General features: G+C 42.9%; 1 protein-coding gene across 1 annotated transcript; it reads right to left on the bottom strand.

Moving 5' to 3' along the window:
* Positions 1-14710: 14710 nt before the first annotated feature.
* LOC139312449 (vomeronasal type-2 receptor 26-like) lies at positions 14711-15589 on the bottom strand (the record flags this gene model as incomplete). Its single annotated transcript, XM_070937246.1, has 1 exon — positions 14711-15589. A coding segment is annotated over one exon (879 nt), but the record flags the coding sequence as incomplete, so codon positions are not given.
* Positions 15590-15969: the final 380 nt, after the last annotated feature.

Here is a 15969-nt window from a genome sequence, read left to right on the forward strand (position 1 = left end):
TGGCTTGGTGGCCATGAAGGCCAGAACTACCATGACAGTTTTTGCCAATACAGAGGAAACTGCAAGAGAGAAGAGAATGGCAAAGGCAGATTGTCGGAAGAGACAGGTGATCTTCTCTGGTTGACCAATGAATAGGAAGGAGGAGAGGAAGCAGAGCAGGAGGGAGACCAGCAGGATGTAGGTGAGGTCTCGGTTGTTGGCCTTGACAATCGGGGTGTCATGATGTTTATAGAAAATCACCAGGACTACAGAAGTGATCACAGAGAGGAAAAGAGCAAGAAAAACTAAAGTGTATCCCAGGGTGTCTTGATAGGAAAGGAAATGGATCTTTTTGGCAATGCATTGGTCCTTGTCCTTGTTGGGAAATTGGTCTTCTGGGCAGGGTTCACAGTGAGCTGCATCTGAAATCAAAATTCTTTGTCTAAGCATTTCTTGAGCAATTATCATGCACATTTTCCCTCCTGCATAAATCATAGGAGTGTTGTCTTTCTGCTGCTGACCTACCTACAAAGGGAGTAATAAAATAACCTCCCTGTGCTATTTATGGGGCATCAAAAAGAGCAAATCATCCTTCATTTATGATGATCCTGGGGGCAGATTAGCCAGAGACAAGGTTTTGTTCAGTTCCAGATATCCATTCACTGTGCCTATGAGTAATCTGGCTTCCAGTCTGAGATTACTGCCTGTTTTTTTCTCCCATTTTATAATGGAACCAACACGAGACTGATAGATCTGATATCCAGGAATGTTCCTGTTTTGCTTGTGTGTATATTATCCCTGCCTTAACCTTTCTGCTTTGTATCTCAATCTGTTCATTTAGACATTTTTTCCCTCCCACCTGCTCTATCCAAGAGACATAGATAGATGAATGTCCTCTTTCCCTGGCAGGCTGATACAGCTGAAAGAATGAGCATATTCTGAACGATACAAATTGAAGCTTTGACCGCACATCCCACTTCCTTAGGATAGATTGGAAGGCAGTTTTTGCAATTGGAGGTTAGAGTAGGAGTGGAAATCCTAGTTGGACATTCATAAATTCTGCCCTAAAGCTATCCTGCATGGAACTGCTGAATATTGGGAAAAGTGGCCTCTGTGGCCAGGGCAGTTTAGATGTGTGAACTGAAAGGTTTTGCTGAGAGATATGATTTTATCTCAATCTCATAAAAAATGATAAGAAGAACAAAAGAAATGACTTAATGAATGTCTTCTTTGCTACTGGAAGATTTACATTTGAAGTCTAGTCTACCTGTCTGATTAGAAATTGTCCCTTCTGGACAAGCATCACACTGGTAGCAGCAAACCTGCTTTCCCTCTGGAACTCTTCTCCTCTCTCCTGCATGGCACCTCTTCATGCCACACCTGGCAAAGGGCACCTTCTGAAAGAGAAAAGAGAAATACTTGAGATGAGCTAAGCAATAAACTGCATTCATTCTTTCCCCATTCCTATTTCCCTTCCTTATTCCCACTTCTATGTTCAGATTCTCTTCTAATGAAATAGATTGCCACTATCTATCAGAAATCAAGAACAGCCCTGAGGTAATCAGGCCAGTGGCATTCTTCACACACCCATGGATGTGGGAGATTGGATCTGGAATCTCAGCCTGCAGAGGAAGACTTGTGATGGGACGAGAGCATTTTTAATGAGGATACAACTGAATGGAAATGGTCCATAGAAATCACTGTTGGTTGCCGTAATTGCATCCTGCGTTTCAAGCAGATGTTGTTCCCAAGCCTAACCCTTTGTGGAATCAGACACAAATGAGACCTTAAACATGTTACACGCAAAGCAGATTTTTCACCAAATGATTGCCATGATTTCTGACTCAGTTGATTATTTTTCAAGATAGGATGATGTTCTGCATCTCAGGAAGAGAAGAGAAGAGATTGCAGAAAATACAACTTCAGTAACAGAGTTGTCAACTCCTGGAATGCACTACCTGACTCTGTGGTTTCTTCCCCAAATCCCCAAAACTTTAACCTTAGATTGTCTACTGTAGACCTCACCCCATTCCTAAAAGGGATATGGGGCATGCATAAGTGCACCAGCATGCCTACCATCCTAATGTTTTCTTTTATTTGTATCCTTTTCATGTATTTATAATTATGTTTACACTTCTATGTGTCATAAAATACATGCTTGACGAAATAAATAAATAAATAAATAAAATAGAATGAATCTTTCTCTGAACTTACAACATTTCCTTGCGGCTCACCTTTGTGGACCAGACAATTCCATCAGAGTTAATGGTGAAATCCTGGCCTGGGGGAGCCTCAGGATTTACTTGCCCAACTTTCATGGGGACAAAAGATTGATTGGGGAAGAAAACCCAGTTGAGAAGATCATAATGAGCAGATCCCAGTCCATCTTCTGAGAAGAAGACTTCCTCTCCAGCACTGTTGTTGAACTGCACATTCCTCAAATAGGGAAGAATCTGAAAAAAAGGAGACCTTCAGAAATAGAAGTATTTGGGCTAGAGCTACAAATGGGACATCATGGCTTCTATATCACATAATGGCCATCTTGAGAAGATGAATTTATATTTGAGAAGCTATTTCCATCTTTTGGTGGTGATCTGAGGAATCAGGTGTATTTAACTCTGAAACTAAAAGTTTCCCCTTTATCATTGGGCATGATTTCCAACTCCAATTTGATCAAAACAGAATTTTAGTTCCACAATCTAAATTTAATTTTAGGCTTTTCCTCTTGTGAGACTTGGCTCCATGCACTTTCCAATAGTTTGTTTTGCCCAAGTTCTTGTTATCTGATAAATGAATGTTTGAAATGAATAAATTATTTCTATCAGAAGCATGGAAAATTCCACTGATTTTCTCTGGCTCATTGTCAAAGGCAGCAGAGTGCAGGAACCAGGTTTGATGAACTGGGCCATGTGGAAGGAAGCATCTGACCTGGTTGGTCACATCACTATCTAGAGAGGTCCAACATTTTAGCCTTTGATGCAGAAAATTCTGATGAATTTCAAACCAGGAACCCCTTAGGACCACTTTGAATCTTGCTCTGTGCTGTGGTTGTCATAGAAACAGATTCACAGTATTGGAAGGGACATTGGAGGTCGTCTAGTCCAACCCCCTGCTCAAGCAACAGACCCTCTACAGTTTCAGACAAGAGACTATCCTGTCTCTTTTTCAATGGGGCACCCATGACCTCTAAAGGTAAACCCTTCCTTAAGAAATTTCTCCTAAATTCTAGGTTGCTTCTCTCCTTGGTTAGTTTCCATCCATTCTTAATCAGAAGCTCTTTTCACACAGTAAGCTGAGTAGCACAACAAATGGTAAACTAAAAAAGGGGGGCAGGGTCTCAGATAAATTGGAATGGAAGTACACAGACATTTAATCAGGAACTGAAGAAATTCATATGGAGAGCATCTGATCTAAGTGTCTGTAGACTTGAGTCAAAAACCACTGGTATTACCTGCCATGACTGGACATCTGAGATCCTCTTTCCAAGCCTCATCATGGTCGGTCGAACTCTGGATCCATCCATTGCATGCAAAGCGTGTGCCAGAGCATAAACAGCATTGTAGATATTGTAACTTTCTCCTGTCATTCTTTGTTCAAAAGTGTAATTGGGCAGATTCTGCACATTCTCCTTTCCTGTACATTGTTTTTTCCCCTTTGGAGGGATCTTTCCTGATTTATGGATCTTGCAGCGAAAGACAAATTCCCACCATACAGGGAGAAAGACATCTCCTTGGGGGTTCAAGGGGTCTAAAGACAGGAGGAAGTGGCTGAATTCTGAGACATCCCTGGAGTGGTCCCTAAAATGCAAGACCCCATGCAAATGCTTTATAAATTGCAATGAGTATTCAGATTCTTCCATGCCAACTTTCCAATGGGAAGTAAAGATACAAACTTTCCTAAATGATACTTTCAAGATATCTTCAAATAACTGTATCACCCCTATTACAGTGAGAGTAACAGCTAAGTCTGCATACAGAATAAACACTTCTGCTTTAGACCAGGTGCGGAAATAGAGAACAAATTTTTTCTCAGTGAGTTTAACATTATCCAATTTCAGTGAAGGCCAGGCAGATCTCCTTCTCCTGGAGCATTGGTGTCAGAGTTGAGATGAAATGTTCTCCTCTGTCATCTTCAGGGGCCAGAAGACCAACCCAGTTCCACTGGAAATACAGGAGCAGCTGGACTAAACCCACATACTGAGGAGATTCCTTGGGATTAATCTGGAAGAAGGAAGGATAAACTCTTCTCTCTCTCTGAGAGAACTCAAAGCCAACACCGAGCTGGAGAAAAAGAGATTCTTTTTTCAAAGACAAAGTAAAAGTTTTTTTTTAAATAAAAAGTAGTTTTTATTGAATATAAATATTAAAAAAGACATACGTAACATATACACAGCAAACATTTATACAACATATACACAAAAAGAGTATAATTTCTTCTTAAGCATTTTTTCAGAGTGACATTCTACCATTCTACTTATGATATATTCCTTCATCTCTCCTTAATCTAATAACATTTTTTATTAATAATAATAAATAATAATAATTTTATTTCTATACCGCCCTTCTCCCGAAGGACTCAGGGCGGTGTACAGCCAATTTAAAAACACAAGACACAACAATAATTAAAAATTAAAATAATTAAATAAATTTGGCCGATTTAAAACCCCAAAAATTTAAAATACCCCAATTTAAAATTATTAAGTTGATAGCCCGGCCTGGCGGAACAACAGGGTCTTCAATATATATATATATATATTGACTTTAGTAGTGACCATTGTGTGGTTGATAGCTCTCCAATCAGGCTGACTCACTTTGACTGGCAAACTTCATCTTCTTCCCTATTTAGGCATTTTTATTGGTTGTCAGAAGACAAGAGAAGAAACCAACAACCTGATACAGAGAATAAATGGCACTAAAATGATGGCTACCCTTTAATAAAGAATAATCTAAGAGTCAAAAGCTTATTATATGTCCCTCCAAAAAAACCTACTTTTAGTTCCATCTTTGGCTTCTCTGTGTGATTTTGATCTCTCTCTACTCCATATTGTATCCAGTGGAGCTCTCTTACCTGTGGGACCTTAAGAATGCTGAAAATGGAGGCCATCAACCTTGAGGACTTGGCACTGAGACCACCAATGATGGACAGCAGAGTGTCCTGCAGGTGACATTTGTACCCTAGAACCACTTGGCCTCGTGAGGAGAGCATGGAGAAGCTGTTTAAGGAAATCTCAATCTCCCTCTGGGAATGGCGGTAGATGTGGAAGCCAAGGGTGATGTTGGGGAGCAAAAGAAAATTATTATTGACCCCGGAGACAGCAAACATCAATGCAAGGAACTGCTGGTAGTAACTGGTGAGGAATCTGTAGTAAGAAAAACATTGGAGAACATTACAGGAAAGCTTGTGCATGGTTGTAGAATTTGCTTCACTTTTTGGCAGGACCTTTGAGGGCAGAAACCCCCAAATTTCATTGGGTTGGGTTTTTTTTTCAAAGGATTACCCTTGGCTAAACTTGGATGATTTTGTGAGAAAGAAGACAAGCCTTTCCATAGATATTATGGACTGTTTTATACTCTCTATCATCCCTGCCATATTGACTTTGCTCCAGTGGCTGAAATCCTTTCCAACAGCTTCCCTTTCGCCGTAAGTATTTAAGGTCTCTCCTGGAGCAGCTTCTACAGGTGTGGTAAAGATTGCTGAGCACAGGACTACAGTGGGGTCTCCTCATAGATTTACTGAAGGATTCATCAGCAATGCTGATTCCTAAACTGAGAGGGATTTTTGTAACTCCTGAACACTGGAAGAGGATTGAGCTTCTTTTTGAGTTATTATCCACAAGTTACTTTTCAGATTATTATTATAATTCGACTTCTTCACTAGGCCAGGACAGCTTCCATTTTTATTTTTCTTGTTTATCATCTATCTGATGAAGAGATTGAGAATTCCAGCCTATTTGAAAAGCTTGCTATTTTATCGAGAAAAGTGCAACATGTGCACTACACCAGGACAGTTCAAAGCACTAGAAGTAGTATTTCTGAATTTAAAGCAAAGAAAATAATTATCTGCATGTTTCACCTCCAGTTGAGACTTACACATTCTGTAGATGATGATTCACTGTATTAAACTCTAGGATAGGAGACTCTAAAATGGTTCCCAAGGGCAAATTCCCACCAATAATGAGATCACCAGGCCTATAGTAGCTCTCCTTTAAATCGATATAATCCTTGAACACACACATGGTTTGCAGCCTCTTTGCTGTAGTTGGAGCCAGGAGCCAGACGAGCATCAGGATCAACAGTTGCATGACTCCTGCCCTTTCATTCTTATCACCTTCCCTCCTAGAACAGAAATCAAGGTTTATGCAGAAACTGATTTAAAAGTTGCTCCTGAAATCTCACTGGAACTTTAGCAGATCAGACACCACCTGTGCTACCTGGATGGCCTCAAAATAACTTTATATCAAAAATTATTCCTTTTACCTGTGTTTGGGCTGTGACCATAGAGAGAACAAAGGCATGTGAGTCTCTTCAAACCCAGGAGTGAGCTCTTTGCAAGACAGGCTCACGTGACATGTTCTGCCCTCCATCTGGTGAACTCAGAGATGTTTTTTAAAGCAGGTTTTATCCTGGAAGATCTTTGTGTCTAGAAATCCACAGGGGACACATGAAGAATGACTGTTCTTCTGATAATTGCAGGGAAAGACCATTGTCTTATCCCAGTTGAAGTCCACAGGGTGTGAAAGAGCCAAGTTTGCCTACCACTGTCCTCTCCCCTTAGCAACAGCTTCTCTTCATGCAGCAGAATGGAAAACATGTTGGTGTCTCTTCTTGTAATTCACAGAGCAGATGGAGTCATGGGGAAGCTGTGTAGTTGACCTACATGAAAGTGACCCCTGCACACAAGGTGGATTCTGGCTTATGCCCTAGTTGGGTCAGATAATAGGAGTGCTACTTGGGTATAATGGCACAAACCAGAAATGTAATTTGATGAAGTTTCTCAGGATATTTGCACAAACTAGGGCATTGTGTGTGGGATGGTGGGCAGGTTGCTTGTCCCACGTTTCTGGCGGAGCTGGAGTAGGAGATTTGGATGGCATGGGCTGAGCCCTGTGGTGGCAGCACCAACAGTAGGTGGAAGCAGATGCATGGAGGGTGGAATGAGATTTGGCCTGCAAGGTGGCCATGTGGCTGGCTGCTATGTCTCAGCCAGGATGGCCATGGGCAAGCAAAAACAAATGGTAGGACAAGAATGGGTGGGTCAATGGGCAGCCGCCAGTGCATTCAGCAGGCCAGATCACTTGCCTCCTCTATGCCTCTGCCACCACCTGCTGCTTGGATGGCCAGCCTGGCATTCCCAGTGTTTGGACTCAACTGCACAGCATGGGATGTGGAGCCCAGTGGGCTCCAGGAGGCTGTGGCTACTGCCAGACCATTGACCCCTGTGCACTCCTCACCTCCTATGCATGCACGGGCCTTGTGTTTGACCTATCTGAGCTAGAGCTTCTATTAAGGCCCACCTCATGGCAGTATAAGCCACAAAATGTCCCAGTGGTCTTCCGGGTGCGCTTCAAGGTGTTGGTTATCACCTTTAAAGCGCTCCATGGCATAGGGCCTAGCTATCTTCGAGACCGCCTGCTGCCACCGACGATCTCCCATCGACCTGTGCGCTCCCACAGAGAGGGCCTCCTCGGGGTGCCATCAGCCAAACAGTGTAGGCTGGTGACCCCCAGGGGGAGGGCCTTCTCTGTGGGGGCACCTACCCTCTGGAATCAATTGCCTCCAGAGATAAGGAGAATCCAAGACCTCGGTGCCTTCCGCCGTGCCCTTAAAACCTTCCTTTTCCAGCAGGCCGGGCTGGCCTAATTTTTTAAGTGTTTTTAAGTGTTTTGTTTATTGTTTTTAATTAATGGGGCCAAATTTATATATGTATATTTTAATTGTATTTTAATATTTGTACTTGATGTTTTTACTTGGCTGTTCACCGCCCTGAGTCCTCAGGGAGAAGGGCGGTATACAAATTCAAAATAAAATAAAATAAAATAAAATAAAATAAATATTTATCCATTCGTATTGCACTTCTTATTGCACTGAGTGATACCCTATCGTCTTTTTAAAGATTATCCAGAACCTTCTGAGTAAGCCTCACATGTAGGTTTTCCTTCAGGCCTCACAGAGGAATTATGAGCACCAGCTTCTCCCTCCCCCCTCCCACTTCCAAGAAAGTACAAACTCTTGAGAACTTTGTATTTCAAAAGGAACCTTTTATTGAAAGGGATGAAAGCTAGTCAGAACTCAAAGCAGGCTCTGGGGTCCCTCAGGGCATGCAGTTCAGGATAAAGGAAATTAGGAACCCCCTCCCTACCTTCTGATATGGATTATGACCAATCTGCTGGTGTGAATATGAATTGCACCAGCCTCTCTGACAAACAGATATGAAGAGCTTTGTTCTGTCCCCCTTCCCCACACAGGCAAACACACCACCAGGCACGCCTGCCAAGATTTTATTAAGCAATCAGACTAGAAACTCTTGCAGATAAGAGTTTTGGCAGTAAACTGCGAAATGCCTGCCAAGTCAGTTTCCATTCACAGTTAGCAAGAAAGAGTTTATCCTCAGTCCGGTTCAGTAGCAAAAAATAATCCACGAAGCAAGAATTAGCCAAGGTCCAGCCCAAATATGCACAAGCCAGATTTCAGGTAACACGATGTGACTCTCAGGTTTTTAACTTTGACCATCACAAAGGCTGAAGAGCAATCACACCCACTTTTATTCCTTGTGGGGTGTGGCTCAGTGACTCAGCTCAATCTCTGGCCCTCCCACGCCTCTTTCGTTGCTGTGCACACTTCTCCCTCCAACACTGCCTGGGATGAGGATTCATCATCCTCCCTCCCTATCTGTTGTTGTTCTGATATGCTTTCTTCCTGGCATATCCCAGGCTGTTCCTCTTGGCCTTCAGATGGAACCTGAGGCATTGCCAGAGAGGAGGGTCCTGGAGAGGGAGGCCTTGTCAGTTCCTCCCCATCACCTTCTGAGTCCTCTTCCTCTTTTAGGACAGGCTCGGGAGTCGGGGTCACAACAAGCTTCTCACGGTCATTTTACAATCCACTGCCCCCCCATCTTCCCTTTCATTTCTAGAGGTGTGAGAATTCTCCAGGCATTCCTGGGACCAGGCAATGGTTATAAATCAGGGTAAAGTTTATACAAAGAGGATCAGGCAAGAAATTGGATACTTATGATACATAGGAAAAGAACTAAATGTGACAACTCCAAATCCCCCCCTTGTTCCATGAAGAATGGCAGATACATAGATCTGACAGGAATTCTCTATGCATCTGGTTGATAAAACTGGATCTGTTCCCAGTTGGAGGCCAAGCATGGTGTAGATCCTCTGGAGATGGTGGGGAAAGGATTTACCCAATTATCTAGGAACAGTTTGACATTGTTGAGCCCAAGGAAGTCAACAGAGTCCTTGGGATGTAGATGTGACCACTTGTGAACTAGATCCATGTCCCTCTTGGCTGGTCAAGGTTACCTGGAAGATGGATCCAAATGATGGTTAATTCATCCTTGAGAAAGAGGTTTTCTCATCATCCTTTAAAGAGATGCTGTTATGGCGTCTGCTCAATAAATCTTTACTAGACCCCACCATGCTGATTATTTCATCGATTCTCCTACCTCCTCTTTTAAGGGAAGGTGATTGAGAAAGTGGTAGGGCTGCACCTTGAGAGGATCCTGGATTAAGTGGATTATCTAGATTTCATATGGTCAGGTTTCAGAGCCAATATGGGATAACAACATCTTAGTCATGGTTTTGTATGATCTCTGGTGGAAGTAGGATGAAGGTCATGAATCCATTCTTGTTCTTGTGGACCTTTAGGTTTCTTTTGATATGATTGATCATGTATACTTTTGAATTGGTTCCAGGATTTAAGGAAGTGAAGTAGAATTTTGTGCTGGTTCATCTCCTTCCTCCATGGACAGTTCCAATTATCACAAGATTATCTCTAGAGGGAATGAGAGTTCCACCACACAGCCTCTTTGTGAGATGCCAGAGGACTTGGTGCTCTCTCTGTTCCTGTTTAACACCTACATTTTACCATAGAATGAGATATATCTGTATGCAGATAATATCCTGTTGTATATCTGTGTCCCAGGTGAACTAGCAGGTACAATGGATGTTCCTTCATGGTGCCTGGATGCTGTGGGGATCTGGATGGGGAACAAAAGGCTTCAACTGAACCTTGGTAGGATGGAGACTGTGTGGGAGGCTGGAGGGCTCCTCTATCTGAGTGTTTATCATCTTTGGGTTTTAAGGGTTGTAATGCCTCAGACTGAGCTGGTGTATAATCTGAGGGCCCTCCTGGACTCACAACTCTTCCTTGAGGAACAGGTGACAGTTGTGACTAGTCAATCCTTTGTGAAACTTCCTTGAAGAACATGAATTCATATGATGTATATTTAATGGAAATAGTATGTCAACACTAACAAAGAGAACGATTAGGGTTAAAATGATAGCAAAAAGATAAAGATTTCCTTTTCAATTACGTCTGACTCTTGGGGATGATGTTTCTTGGTTGAGGGAACAAGTATTGTCTGAAAACAATTTCCATGATGATGTGGCCAGCATGTATGTACTATCTATGTACCAAAGGTGCATAGATAGCACTCTTCCAATATTTGAGGTGCTGTCCCACCGAAGAAGGGGTTAATTTATTTTCCAAATCATTTGAGGAAGGAGAAGAAGTAATGGTTGGAAACTTATCAAAGAGAGACCCAACCTAGAATGGGGGAGAAATGTCCTGATAGAGAGAGTAATTAATCCATGGAATAGGTTGCCTCCAGAAGTTATGGGTGCTCCATCACTGGAAGTTTCTAAGAAGAGATTGGACAGCCATTGGTTCAAAATGTACAAGGACTCCTGCTTTAGGTAAGGGGTTGGATTACGACACCTCCAAGTTTCCTTCCAGCCCTATGATTCTTTGATTCTATCTGGGGAACCATCTCACCCCAATGTTATTCGCCCATCCCACCCAAATTGGCAGAAGGGCCATACTGTAGGCCTTCTTGGTCAGAGCTTCAATTTTCAGGGTCTAGTAGGAGAATCTTTTCTGTGATGGAATATTTTGCTACCTGAGATGAGGTCTGTCCCTTCCCATCTTGACTCATGCGGTGTTTCCCCTGTTCTCTGGGCAGGAGGTGGAATGACTCCCCATGGCAGAATCAGGTTCAGGTGCCTCCTCTAGTCTCAAGTCAGCTGAGGACACCCATAGACACTTGCTTGATGCCCAGACTGTTAGTTTCTGGGCCTCAAATGCTATAAAATGTTTTATAGAGTTTTAAATTCCTTTTGGCTTTAATTTTTATATTTGTTATATAGTTCTTGAATTTGTTTTAATTTAGATCAATATAATAATTTTAAATAGCATATTTTCTCCTTTTAATGTAAGATGTCCTGGACTCAGAAAATAAAATAAATAAATATAATCACTGTTGTTGACCCCACCTGAAACTTCACCTTCACTGGAGCTCCAGAATATTCTGCAATGCTGCACAAACAGCAAGAGGGAAGCAAAACTAATCACTTTGTCACACGGCCACATGGTGCAATTACAGAAGCGGCCACCAGATTCCATGTGACCACAACCGAATGAAGCCACTGGTGGCTGCTTTCAAAATCATGCTGGAAAAGTTTGCTAGGCAAAACTGTCCCAACACTTATGGAATGAGATCAGTTTTCATATACTTTATGGACCTGTGAATATTGTCAGTATAGGGTCTCCCACAATTTCCTGCAGCCCTAACCCTAAGCTCACCATGCCACCCACTCCAATGAACCATTTCCCCCACTGCCTAACCCCAGGCTCCCATCCCTGGTGCTTCTTCCTATCCACCCCTCCCCCACTGCCTCTCCCTGGGCAATTCACTGTGGCACAATTTCCTTGACAGATTTACCATGTGGGACAATTAGCCATGTGCATCTTAACTGTTCCCAGACAAAAACTGGTCCCAAAAGGTCCTTCCCACCACACCGAACTCTTCCTTCTCTGCTGCCTGCTGGAATTAGAGTCCCTTCCCAATTCTCTTTGTCTTCTCCCACATAACGTTTCTCTAGATGAAGAGGGATTGGGGCAGGTGGGCTGGAGAAAGTAAAGGGTTCTGTCTACCAGAAAAGCTGGCAAATGTGGGAGGTGACTGGTGGTCCCTGTGGACACACCTACAGGTTACTTGCTAGGTTAGGGGCCCCTTCCAGAGAGGAGGCACCCTTTGAGTCCCTGTGAGCTGCCCTGCTTCAGTCTCATCTCCTTCCCTCCAGGAGTGATTGAGAATTTGCTCTCCCAGTATAGTTGTATGGAGAGCACAGTCCTGCCCTGCACCCACAGTGGGCTACAGCTCTTGCGCCCTTCTTTGCAAACTGGACACCCTGGGCCACAGCAGGAGTGATACTGCTTGCCCCTCAACTCCCCCTCAGCTGCCCACCTTTGGTTGAGGTGAATGGGGTGAGCACGAGGGCAGGGAAGGTTCTGTCCTTACCTCACAGCACTCAACCCGGAGCTTCAGTATGCTAATGAACGACACAGCCCAGAGGGTCCAGTTTGCAAAGCGGGGTGCATGAGCTGTCATCCACTGTGGGTGCAGGGAAGGACTGCATTCTCCTTACAACTACCTGCTGGGAGTAAATTCTTGATCACTCCTGGATGGAAGGAACCAAGACAGAAGTGGGGCAAATCACGAGGCATTCAAGAGGACCCTTCTCTGGAAGGAGCCTCTGATCTAGGAAGTCCTCTGTATCAGTCTCCATCTGAGACCACCAGTCATGTCCTGCCTTTGCTGGCCTGCTGGTGGACAGAGCCTCTTCCTGCCTGCTGTCCGCCTGGCCCCAATTCTTCTTTGCCAAGAGTGACTGTCATGTAGGAGGAGATGAAAGAATGGGGAGGGCCAGGGACCCCAATTCCAGGAGGCGGTAGTGGAGGAGGAGCTCAATGTGGTGGGAAGGATGTTCTGTGACCAGGTTGAGACACACATAGCTAATAGTTCCATGTTGCAAATCGGCCAGGTCAAATTGTACTGTGGCAAAATTCCTAAGGCAAGGCAATGAGGGAGGGGATGATGGGAAGAGGCTGTGGTGGGTTGGTAAGGATGGGGAAGGTGTGGTGGGATGACTAGGGTGAGGCGATGTGGCCAATTGTCCCATTCCCATAAATGTGATGTATTGCAAAGTTACTATTTCATCATTGTTGCTAAAAAAAAGGACTGTCTGTCATGTTTATGTGGCTATTACAACTGCTTAATCCTTAATCCTCCCAAGACCACAGTGGATTCAAATGCAGGACCAAAAATCAATAATCAAGTCTCACAGCAGAATTATTTGTTGCACCCTGAATAAATTCTCTCCAGAGAATAGTGGGAGGAACTCTTGAAGACCAACGGATGCACTCATATTTCTACAGTTGAGAAAGGAGGAGAAATTGAGTTATGCATAAGAAATAGATGATGTAATCATACTTATTCATAATTTATTTATTTATTATTTATTAGTTCAATTTATATGCCGCCTTTCTCCGGAGACTCAGGGCGGCTTACAATTAACAGTCTATCAGTTATTTTCCCACCAATCTACTTTATTTTTATTTTACTTCAAATTTATATACCGCCCTTCTTCCTGGGAACTCAGGGCGGTGTACAGCCAGATAAAAACACATAATATAAACATTAAGAACAGATTAAAAGGAAATATCTCAATTTGGCCAAAAAATTTAAAAAAACATACAAATTTAAAATCATTTATAAGGATTTGTTAGGCCAGCCCGGCTTGTTGGAAAAGGAAAGTTTTAAGGGCACGGCGGAAGACACGGAGGTCTTGGATTCTCCTTATCTCTGGGGGCAGCTGATTCCAGAGGGTGGGTGCCCCCACAGAGAAGGCCTGCATTGCTTGGCTGATGGCACCCCGAGGAGGCCCTCTCTGTGGGAGCGCACGGGTTGATGGGAGGTCGTCAGTGACAGAAGGCGGTCTCGGAGATAACTAGGTTCTATGCCATGGAGCGCTTTAAAGGTGGTAACCAACACCTTGAAGCGCACCCAGAAGACCACTGGGAGCCAGTGCAGCTCGCTGTAATACTGTTACTATTGTCAATCAAGAAGTATTTCTTTAATAAAATAATATATCAGTTACATTACCTTACATTGCCATAGACATTTTGTTAAAGCTTATGGAAAACCAGAGAATTCAAGTTCACTATTTTATGGGTCAATTTGGAAATACTCCTTCTATGTTTCTTTTTCTCACATGACAGACCATTTGAAGGAAAGGGAGATGTTGTCAAAAATAACTTAATACTGTTAGGGGACTCCAAGAAGCCTCAGACATCTAAGGAAACATCCATATATGCTTAAAAAAACTGATATTGAACCAAACCCTTTAAAACACTATATTAAAAAGTAATTAGATTAAAAAGATTAAAATGAAAAAAATTCCTCATTGAAATAATAAAGACACATCTAAAAATTAGCTTTCCATCCACACAGGGCACTCAACAACACAAGGATACTTTGAAGACATGATAAACAAAAGGTTGGGTGTTGTTCCTTAATGCAGTCATATTGTATCCAGTTGGAGCACTTGAAAAGCAATTCTTTTATGGACATGTTTCTACTTCATGTCATCATTTTTTTCTGAAATCTTATCACATTCTAAAAATGCCTCAAAGACAAATATAAATGTGGCCAGCTATTGCATTAGTTAGAAATTCTTGTTTCTTATTATATTTTCTCTACAATTCAGATCAGGCCTCAGTAGAATAATGTAGCATTTGGGGAAAAAGATACAAGCCAAGAGAGCAGCTCCAGAGGCCAAAATGGAGAAGATCTCCACAGCCACCATGGACTTCCCTTTGGTGCTCAGGTAGGTGGGGAGGAAGCTGATCCAAACACTGCAAAAGACCAGCATGCTGAAAGTAATGAACTTGGCTTCATTAAAGCTGTCGGGCAATTTCCTAGCCAGAAAGGCCACTGAGAAACTAACGAGGGCCAGAAAACCTAGATAGGCAAGGACACCGTAAAACATTAAAACTGAGCCTTCCTTACATTCCAAGATGATCTCTCCAAACAAGGAGTGGAAGTCCAAGTTAAAAAATGGGGGAGAGGTTCCCAGCCAGGTGGTACAAAGGACTGCTTGGATCAGGGGACACGCTAAGACAATGGAGTTGGTCAGTGGTTTTCCTAAGAGTTTCCTTGTCTTGTTCCCCGGTTTGGTGGCCATGAAGGCCAGAACCACCATGACAGTTTTTGCCAACACAGAGGAAACTGCCAGGGAAAAGAGAATGGCAAAGGCAGATTGTTGTATAAGACAGGTGACTTTCCCTGGTTGACCAATGAAGAGGAAGGAGCAGAGGAAGCAGAGCAGGAGGGAGACCAGGAGGATGTAGGTGAGTTCTCTGTTGTTGGCTTTAACAATTGGTGTGTCATGATGTTTATAGAAAATCACCAGGACTGCAGATGTGCTCACAGAGAGAAAAAGAGTGAGAGAAACTAAAGTGTATCCAAGAGTGTCTTGATAGGCAAGGAAGTGGATCTTCTTGGCAATGCATTGGTCCTTGTCCTTGTTGGGATATTGGTCTTCTGGGCAGGGTTCACAGTGAGCAGCATCTGAAATCAAGAATCTTTGGTTAAGAATTCATTCATTCAAGCAAATCATGCTGCATTTATAATGGTTCTAGGATAGATTAGCCAGTGACGAGGATTAGTTCAGTTCTAGCTATCCATTCACTGTGGACTTCCACAAGTAATGTGGCTTTCAGTTTGAGATTGCTGCCTGTTTTCTCCCCTACTTTATAATGGAACACACAGAAGATCGATAGACCTGTTATCCAGGAATGTTGCTATTTGTTTATCTGTACATGATCCCTGCCTTAACCTCTCTGCTTTGTGCTTCAAATGTGTTCATTCAGACTTATTTGATTCCTCCTACTCTATCAAAGAGACACAGATCGATGAATCTCC

The sequence above is a fragment of the Pituophis catenifer genome, unplaced genomic scaffold (genome assembly GCF_029215685.1).
Source record: "Pituophis catenifer annectens isolate HBS135680 unplaced genomic scaffold, rPitCat1.0.hap2 SCAF_1, whole genome shotgun sequence".
Lineage (NCBI taxonomy): Eukaryota > Metazoa > Chordata > Lepidosauria > Squamata > Colubridae > Pituophis > Pituophis catenifer.